The sequence below is a fragment of the Hibiscus syriacus genome, unplaced genomic scaffold (genome assembly GCF_006381635.1).
Source record: "Hibiscus syriacus cultivar Baekdansim isolate YM2019G1 unplaced genomic scaffold, ASM638163v2 tig00111718_pilon, whole genome shotgun sequence".
Lineage (NCBI taxonomy): Eukaryota > Viridiplantae > Streptophyta > Magnoliopsida > Malvales > Malvaceae > Hibiscus > Hibiscus syriacus.
In genome coordinates, this window is record NW_024063161.1 from 81,231 (window position 1) to 91,230 (window position 10,000).

The following is a 10,000-nucleotide window of genomic DNA, read 5'->3' on the forward strand; positions in this document are numbered from 1 at the left end:
TTCTTCTGAAAGAGTACTTATTAATTAAATGCAGAAATCCCTGATGAACATTCCTCTTACAACTGCTTACAATCAAAACATAGGACTTTGGAGAAAGATTACACCTTTATTTTTATATATTATCTAATTTAAGATTGTGGATGAGATTATTACACCCTTAGAACTAAGAAAAATTTCAACTGTAGCAAATAATTTGTTATGTGCATAAAAGGTACCTAAAGCTGAAGTCATAAGGTATAATTTGAACAAACCGTGGAGGAGACTCGGTTTTAGCTCTTTCAAGATACTTGAATGCTTCTTTTCCAAATTCACTTGGTAGTTGAAGGCAAATCCAATCGAGTAACGAAGCAAAGTCCTTAGCAAAGTCGAGCAAGTACCAGTCCAACAGCTTGGGGATTGCAAACTTTGTTGATGAAATCCCGACAGTAGCCTGCAAGTACTCTTTCTTTGCAACTTCCAATTCGGCCCCAACGTTAGAAGCAGTATATACTCGCACCTTCATCAGACAGAACCGAAGAATTAATAACCAGTACTATATGATTTTAACAACAGCAAACCTAGCTTCTCTTTCAGACAAAGTTACAAACTTACAGCAGGTGAAGACCAGCTTCCACATGAGAGGGCAAATGTCACCAATGGTTCGGATAGTTCCAGTCCAAACATGCCCCTGGCAATCATTTCATCGTTCTTGGCACCCTTTGAAAAGGTCTGATAAAATTTGAATTATAAGAAACATGAAAAATAAGAATCGATTATCAATCTGAATAAAGTTCCCAAGAAACTTAAATGAGGCACCACTTACAAATTTGGAATGGTAAGGCAATCTGAGAATGAAATGTTCAATAGTTATTGCGTTTAGCAGGCGCCCCCCAACATTTATAGTTGCCTGTTTCATCAAAATTTCTTGTGAAACTACCGATTACATCTAATTAATCAAAATGGTTGAGAATGAAACAGAACGCTATCCCAAGAATGGAAATCATACCTTTCTCATCAATTCCACAACCATCTCCGGACTCTCTGGTACTCCATGTCCTAAGAATGCCTGAATCAATATCATGTAATAAATGATTTCATCTACTAGAGTGACCAGTTATCGTAACAGAAACCAAATGCATTAAAAGATAAAGAGTACCACCATAAGAGAATGTAGGGTTCAAATTCATGTGAAGGAAACCAGTTTGAAATGATTAGTTTGGATTTTGATACATTTTAAACCAACAGTTAATATGTGATACAAGCCCGAATCTTTTTAGTTTATATTGACAGTTCACATACATTCATCATGCAGGAATTGTAGATATTTATCCAGAAGGCAAGCCTCTCCTGAGGATTTAGTTTCTGCACGTTGGAGGAGGCAAGTCTTGCAAGGAGTAGCCTGATAATTCAACATACAAAATGATCACAATTCTTTAGAACTTCTGCATATATTAGAGTACATAAAAATAAGAAGAAAACTGATCTAATAACTGATGACTTACTTCAGTCTGCGCAGCAGAAATAAAGAATTTGATGTTCGATTTGCATTGATTGAGTCAGCATCAATCGAAATGAAATGCTTATACCTGCCGATATCTCTCCTCCCGAAATTCAAACAAATACCATAAGGGTCCTGAAATTTTGTTTCATCCCTGCTTTCTTGGGAGCCAAACATTGATAACCAAGGAAAACTTTCTGCACTAGACTTTCTCTTCATTGAACTCATTCTTAAGAAAATGGTGGACAGGCATTTCACAAGCTCCTCGGAAACTCTATTTGGGCCATTATTTGCCATCGGTCCCTCATCTGAACTATCGTGGTCTCTCACTCTGCTATCTATCTGAACATGTAAAACAAGTCGATACTCATTTAACTGCACATAAGTCTACAGTAACTACAAAGGGAATGACATTGGTTCATGCCTGCAATTTTTCAGGATCTAAACGTTTCTCTGAAGGCTTTGAATCAATCAAAGGTCTCTTCACAGGTGTTCTTACTAATTGGCTTTTATCCATCAAGGATACCTTATTGCTCTTTGAAGAATTAGTACAAGACTGGTTCTCTTTTCCTCTCCCATCATCTGAAAAAACAAAATCAATAAGTTTGGATCCTACTGTCACTTCAAATACATGTTTCAAATGTTAATGGCACGAAACAAGTGACCTCTGTGCTAAAGGAATTATTGTTATTCCTTGAGGACCCGGTTCGAGAACCATAGATGCCCGTTCAATCTCAAAAGTTTGAGAGTTATATTTGAACAAATATGCCTTATACTTATCCCATATTAATAAAAAAAATACCAAAAACTTTACCTGAAAGGGATTGCATATGACTTGCCATGTAAGTAATTCTAGTTGAAGTTTTTGGTTGCAGACGTTTGGGACAATTATCCGGGCAAGGCTCACTCAAATCAATTGAACTCTCTGTGTTCCATTTCGAGGATGATGTATAGACAGCTTCTTGATACAAGTCTTGTCTAAAGTGCACTACCTGTTCTTCGAGCCGGACAATCTCCTCCTCCAGCACCGCCACTTCCGCTAAAAGCTCCAATGTCTACAAAAGCAGAATCCAACATTAAAATTCCTACTTGACACTGTCCAAATGAGCAATCCGATCGGCATGACTCCATTACCAATGTGGAATCCTTGAATCGTTTCTTTAATTTTTGAAAAGAGAAAAAAAAAGCATCCAAGGAGATAATGAGATAGTGGATTACTTACAGGAGGAGGGAGATATGGAGGAAGACGAGGTAAAGCTCCAAAGGGACGGTTAAAAGCTCTCTCCAGAGCTCGATGAATGTTCTCTTCCTGTCTAAGCTTCTTCTTCAGTTTATCAACCTGACGAACATTGGCGTTTTAATACAATCTGTAACTACAATAAATTGTTGTGTAAGAAATCCAAAAACTTGCAGCAACTCAGGGAAATAAAGGCTATACATCTTGTTGTAAGACCATTTTTCTCTCTTCGCTGGAATCTCGTCGATTCTTCATCGCCTTTGTTGCAACAATAGGTGGCTTGGTACCTTGCATTTCAGCCTTTTCCTTCAAAGAGAAAAAAAGTTGCAAACAGCGAGTTTTATCAAGCATATAAGAAGAAAAAGTTGGAGAAATCAAATAACAATGGAAGAATTTGAAACCACATAGTTTCCTGATAGATAATGAAGCCAACCCACAATTTCCTGGAAAACTCCAGGGAATTTCAAATCCAAGGGAATAATACAAAAGCCTTCTTCCATTCCATCCAAGATTTAAACTGTTAAAACCCGCATTGGATTCCAATCAAAGAAGCTTACTTTTCAAAAACTTTCCGGGAGCTGAGAGGCATTTTTCTTGAAATTGAAGACAATTAAGGAGTAGTCACATTCCTTTATACATAATACAGTACAAATCGTTTTTCAAAACAAATAGTAGTATTAAAATAATGAGAAATCCAGGACCCAGTTTGGCCATTGATTAAAACTCTTAAATACTGTGATCAGTTATTACCTTTTCATTCTTCCCAGAAACTTTCCTGGACTGAACAACAGACGTCCTGACTCTGGTATTCATCCTTGCAACACTCCACTACCAAATCTGCAAAAACCCAATTCAAAAACTTAAACAAAGATCATATAAACAACGATAACAATGTAAATCTTCATCATGAACAAAAAAGAGTGATTAGATTCAGACCTTCAACGTAAAAAAAGACTTTCCATAACAAACACAGACAAACTTCAATGCCTCCCTCCAAACAAGTAGAGATTAAAAATGGCAAAGCTTTGGGATTTTAAAAATGAAGCAGACACCCCAAATACCAATTCTAAAGAGAGGAAGGTGGCAGGTTAACTAGGCTTGCTGTAGTGTCTTGTCTTGTTTGGAAATTGGAAGATTATATGATATAAATTTACAGCAAAGGAAGAGTATCATAAGTAGTAACCGGTGATGTGGAAATAGATAGTAAGAAAGGCAAAACAGGCGCATCCAGGAAAACAAGATAGAGCTGTACACAAACACTCCACTCCCTTGCTTGTGTCATCATGAATCAACATGCATCTCCCTTTTTTTCCCCCCACTTCACTAACTACTACAACACATCACTAATCCACTTTTAGCCTGTAAATCATGTAAAGAAAATTGGTAATATACGATATGATGAATCGGGTTTTTTCTTCTTCTTGGGGTTGAGTCTTATCACTATTTGTAATTTCTTTTGAAAGAAATTATGAAATTACAGGGAAAAAGTTAATATTAAGAGAAAATCGCCTCAGTGACCAAAAATACCTTATAATATACGATTTTAATCAACTTTTTTCGGATTTGTCAAAATGACCAACAAAATCGTAATGCGATCGCTAATTCGCAACGCGATCTCCATTATCGCAAATTCGCGTTGTGATAGTTGGAAATCGCGTTGCGATGGTCTACAGTGTCGTTGCGATTTTCCCAATTCGCAATGCGAATAAGTAAATCGCAACGCGAATTGGGAAAATCGCAATGCGATACTGACTATCGCAATGCGATACTTACTATCGCAATGCGATAATACAAAATCGCAACGAGATACTGACTTTCGCAACGCGATTCTGACTTTCACAACGCGATTTACATAGCGCCATTCGTATTAACGCGTATTTTTTTTCAAATTCCAAACACGAATTTTTTCTTAATAAATCGGAAACTGAACCGTCCACAGTAATCGCAACTCATAACCTCAAACCCAAAATCACAACACTCAGTCCCATCTCCATCTCTCACTCTCTATGGCGAAATCCGTCCCCATCGCCGGCGAAATCCCTCACAACCATTCACAGTCAAAAATCCCTCACAATCATTCAGAAATGGAAAATCAACCTCCGATGGTTAGTTTTTTTTATTTTTATTTTGAAATTTTTTCATTATTTTTAGGTTTTTCATATTGAGATTGATGATAAGTTTACTGGTAATTTCAATAATAGATTAACCATTTCACTTAGATTTCTTATTAAATTCATTCGATTGCTGCCAATACTGCTAAACTATTTAGCCTGTGAAGTTAGTATTTGTCTTTGTTTTGTCTTTTGGTTGAAGTAATGCAGAAGAAGAATAGTTTCGAGAATGAAAATCGCAACGCGGAAATAACTATTCGTTGCGATTCTCTCGTTGCGATAGTCATTTCGCGTTGCGATTCTCATTATCTCGTTGCGATTTTCATTTCAACCAAAAGACAAAACAGTGTTGCAAATTTTAGTTTCAAGAATAAATGTAACACCCACAACCCATACCCGACCCGGATATGAGTCAGAGATACTACATTGACTTTAAAACACAACTCTTAATAAATAATAGTAAAATATTTGTACTTGTATTAAGAAAATACAATAATATACATACTGTAATATAAGTTTACCAAAATATTCAGAGCATACACAACTTAACCCTTTAATTACATGCCAACTGCTATTTACATCACAAAATGACCTACTGATTAAGTTGCTTCTGATCTGATGGTTGCAGGAGTAATACTGTCAAGCTGCTTCACCTGTCTCGTCTAATTCCTCGGATCCTACGTGTGAAACACTCACACGCTAAGTCATCGACTTAGTGAGGCAATAATAATAACAAGGCAATGTAATGTAATGAAAATGTCAGGATCATATGAGATGAGATGCAAACATGTACTTAATCAATGTAGTATACTTCATCAATATCCATACCTGTAAGCGTATGACTGTAACATTCATGAATCTGTATTAATAAGTTTATTGGCCCATGATAGCATATTGAGAACCTAAGGTATTTGAGTAATGTGAGGTTGTGCACTATGCTGTCACCACAGCTCGTATAAATGCACCGAAGTGCCCCGTAGAATTGCACCGAAGTGCCCGTAGAATTGCACCGAAGTGCCCGTAGAATTGCACCGTAGTGCCATATAATGATGTCCATAAGGACCACATAGAATTCCTTAAGAATCATATACATATACTATGGATCAAGTATGTGTCTTTCAAGACTTCACACAGGTTCCAAAGGATATACATATGTCCTAAAGAACCGAGTATACCCTCTACCCTTGGCATGCCAACTATACCTATAGTTCTCATCTACATAACATGGGCTTATACATTTCCCGTAGTTCATATCGCGTAGACATAGTATTTCCATACCTTTAACACATAGGCATATCATTTACATACCTTTATCACCTAGTTCATATAACTTTTTCTGCATATTCATGTCATGTAATACATATAATATGAATTCATGTCATGTAATACATTTAATACAAATTCATGTCATGTATCATAATATGGAATGTAATCATATGTCAAAATATGGAATCTAGACTTATCACAAGTCTAGAACTGAATATACTACTATATTCATGTTATGCATATGCACTCACCTATACTTCTTTGCCTTTTCCTCGATCGATTCTACTTGTAGATTGTTCCCAAACTCGAGTAGGCTCGGTATCTACATAAACATAATTTTCAAGATGATCATCAGATGTCTATGTCTTGAAATTAAGCTTTAATAGCTTACTAATTTAAAGAATTTATAGCTTAGTCTTGCTTTCTTTTCTTTCTTTCTTTTTTTCTCATGGGGGAATCGGTTCCCCCCCTGGGGGTATCGATTCCCCTCAAGCATTCTGGAATTTCATATACGATGAGGGGGTATCGGTTCCCCCTGGGGGTATCGATTCCCCTCTAGCATTCTGGAAATCATATTCGTTGAAGGGGTATCGGTTCCCCTTGAATGGGTACCGATTCCCCTAGCCCGAAAATCCTAATTTGAGCTCGGAAATCATCCCATTTCAGCTCAAACATACATATTTCACTCTCTTTACTACTCTTAGCTTTCATACACTTACTTTAACTAATTATTATCCATTAAATACCTCTAAAACTTAGAAATCTAATTCTCCATGTAGAATTTAAGAATCCAACCCAAATTCCAATATGTTCTAATTTGAATTCTAACACCTCATACTTCTTAGTTAGCTTCTTGACAAGTCAAAAATCTTATTCAAACTTCAAAAACTCATTCCTATCAAAATTTCATCTAAAAATTCATTTTCCAAATCATTCTCTAAAACACTTATCTTGTTGTTTTAATGTCATATAAGCTTTCCTTTAGCTTATATAACATCCAAGCTTTCATTTCCAATCTTAAAAATCAAAGAAACTACCAAGGTTCAGATTCTTACCTTTACTTGCAAGCTCCACGTTGAGAGAAGGAAGAGAAGAAAATAAGGAAGAAGGGAGAAGAAATGGGAGGGTTCTGGAACCTAATGTCACACATGGGTCTCATATAACCCCATAACATTTTATTTTTAATTAAAAATTACTTACAAATGACCATTTGGTCCTTACTTCCATCTCATATTTACTAACCATACATTTTAAACTATGTAATTATTCTACTTTAATCACCAAATGTTGAAACTTTGCAAATTAATCACTCACCCGACATGGAGGATGTTACAAATCTCTCCCCCTTAAGAAAATTCGTCCTCGAATTTTCATTGCACAAACAAATGTGGGTATTGATGTCGCATATCTTCTTCACGCTCCCATGTTGCTTCTTCTACTTTGTGATTTCTCCACAATACTTTGACCAAAGGAATAATCTTGTTCCTCAATTGCTTAACTTCATGTGCTAAAATTTGAATCGGTTCTTCCTCATAAGTCAAGTCAGGACGAACCTCAATCTCTTCTGGTGTCACGATATGAGAAGGGTCAGATCTATATCTTCGAAGCATTGAAACGTGAAAAACATCATGTATCTTTTCCATCTCAGGTGGTAAAGTTAGCTGATATGCTACAGGTCCTACTCTCTTTACAATCTCATATGGTCCAATAAACCGAGGACTCAATTTTCCTTTCCGACCAAATCTCAACACCTTCTTCCATGGAGACACTTTTAAAAACACTTTATCTCCAACTTGAAATTCAATTTCTTTCCTTTTAAGATCAGAATAGGACTTTTGCCGATCAGAGGCCAGTTTGAGGTTATACTGAATTTCTCGAACTTTCTGTTCTACATCTTGAATTAAATCCGGACCAAGAACACTTCGGTCTTTGAGTTCATACCAATTTAATGTAGTACGACATTTTCTTCCATATAATGCTTAATAGGGGGCCATCTTTATACTAGACTGATAACTATTGTTGTAAGCGAACTCTGCCAGCGGTAAATACTTTTCCCATGATCCTTTAAATTCCATTACGCACGCTCTCAACATATCTTCCAATATCTGAATAGTTCTCTCTGATTGCCCATCAGTCTGAGGATGAAAAGCTGTACTAAAGTTTAAACGAGTCCCCAACGCTCCATGCAAAGATTTCCAGAATCTAGAAGTGAATCGAGGGTCCCGATCAGAGACTATGGAAACAGGTACTCCATGCAATCTAATAACTTCTCTAATATACAGCTCTACATACTTTTCCATAGAGAAATCTGTTCTAACCGGGAGGAAATGCGCTGACTTAGTTAATCGATCAACAATTACCCAGATTGATTCTCTTTTGTTCGGGGTCAAGGGTAACCCCGAAACAAAATCCATCGTAACATTTTCCCACTTCCATTGAGGAATGAAAAGCGGTTGCAATAATCCTGATGGAACTTGATGCTCGGCTTTGACTTGTTGACATATCAAACACTTAGACACAAATTCTGTGATGCTTCGCTTCATCCCTGACCACCAAAATCGATCCTTCAAATCCATATACATCTTGGTTCCACCCGGGTGCATCGTTAACGGACTGCAATGAGCCTCTGTTAATATCTCCTTCTTCAAGTCGTCATTGTCGGGTATTACAATTCTTCCTTTACAATATAGATTTCCATCTGACTTAATCTCAAAGTCTTTAATCTCTTTGTTCTTTACTTGCTCAATTCTTTTCAAACACACTTCATCTTTACATTGCAATTCTCCTATTCGTTCCAACCATGCTGGTCTAAGGGTTAATTCTGCACAAAGACCACCATCTCCCGTTAAAGATAATCTTGCATCCATAGCTCGTAAAGCTGCAAACGTCTTTCTACTCAGAGCATCTGCTACCACATTAGCCTTTCCGGGATGATAGTCAATTATCACATCATAATCCTTTAAGAACTCTACCCATCTACGTTGCCTCAAATTCAATTCTTTTTGAGTCATCAAGTACTTCAGGCTCTTATGATCCGTATATAAGTAACAACGCTCCCCATAAAGATAATGACGCCAAATCCTGAGAGCGAATACTACAGCAGCCATTTCTAGATCATGAGTGGGGTAATTCCTTTCATGTGGTTTCAACTGTCTCGATGCGTACGCTACCACTTTTCCTTCTTGCATTAATACACACCCCAACCCGTTATGGGATGCGTCACTGTATACTACAAAATTCTTGCCAGATTCCGGTTGAACCAATATCGGAGTTTCCGTCAGAATTCTCTTTAAAGCTTCGAAACTTTCTTGACATTCAGAAGTCCAAACAAATGGTACATTCTTTCTCATTAGCTTTGTTAGAGGCAGCACAATCATCGAAAAATTCTTAACGAATCTTCGATAGTAACCGGCAAGTCCAAGAAAACTCCGAACTTCAGACACATTCTTAGGAACTTCCCAATCCATTATAGCTTTAACTTTCTGAGGGTCTACTCTAATCCCAACTGCCGAGATCACATGCCCCAGGAAAATTACTTCCTTTAACCAGAACTCACATTTGGACAATTTGGCATACAACTTTTTATCTCTTAAAATTTGCAAGACGATCCTCAAATGTGTGCTATGCTCTTCATGGGATTTCGAGTACACCAGTATGTCATCAATAAAGACAACAACAAACTGGTCCAGATAGGGCTGAAAAATCCTGTTCATGAGATCCATAAAAGCAGCAGGTGCATTCGTTACTCCGAATGGCATTACTATGAATTCATAATGACCATATCTCGTTCTGAAAGCTGTCTTCGGAATATCTTTCTCCTAGATCTTCAATTGATGATAACCCGAACGTAGATCGATCTTCGAAAATACCGAAGCTCCTTTTAGTTGATCAAACAAATCATCAATGCGC

At 37.0% G+C, this 10,000-nt stretch overlaps 1 protein-coding gene across 2 annotated transcripts; it reads right to left on the reverse strand.

The window, feature by feature from the left end:
* Positions 1-4,040, reverse strand: LOC120168249. Of its 2 annotated transcripts, XM_039177036.1 has the most exons (12): positions 3,969-4,040; positions 3,465-3,551; positions 2,916-3,020; positions 2,700-2,816; positions 2,292-2,532; positions 1,902-2,059; positions 1,482-1,819; positions 1,279-1,378; positions 986-1,045; positions 803-886; positions 592-708; positions 1-496 (listed from the first exon to the last, which is right to left on the reverse strand). In XM_039177036.1, the coding sequence occupies exons 2-12, from the start codon at positions 3,525-3,527 to the stop codon at positions 197-199; spliced, it is 1,683 nt and encodes a 560-aa protein (XP_039032967.1). In that variant the 5' UTR covers positions 3,528-3,551; positions 3,969-4,040; the 3' UTR covers positions 1-196. The 2 variants fall into 2 exon arrangements, with proteins under 2 accessions (XP_039032967.1, XP_039032966.1); XM_039177035.1 differs by lacking the exon at positions 3,969-4,040 and having other exon boundaries at positions 3,465-3,602.
* Between the last annotated feature and the right edge of the window lie 5,960 nt (positions 4,041-10,000).

What these genes read in the sequence shown, in the direction of transcription:
- LOC120168249 (XM_039177036.1), bottom strand. Translation starts at nt 3,527, where the DNA reads ATGAATACCAGAGTCAGGACGTCTGTTGTTCAGTCCAGGAAAGTTTCT. An exon ending in TTTCTGCTGCGCAGACTGAA is followed by an intron (nt 1,379 to 1,481) that starts GTAAGTCATCAG and finishes TTGAATTATCAG; the next exon opens with GCTACTCCTTGCAAGACTTG. An exon ending in TTGTGGAATTGATGAGAAAG is followed by an intron (nt 887 to 985) that starts GTATGATTTCCA and finishes TTGATGAAACAG; the next exon opens with GCAACTATAAATGTTGGGGG.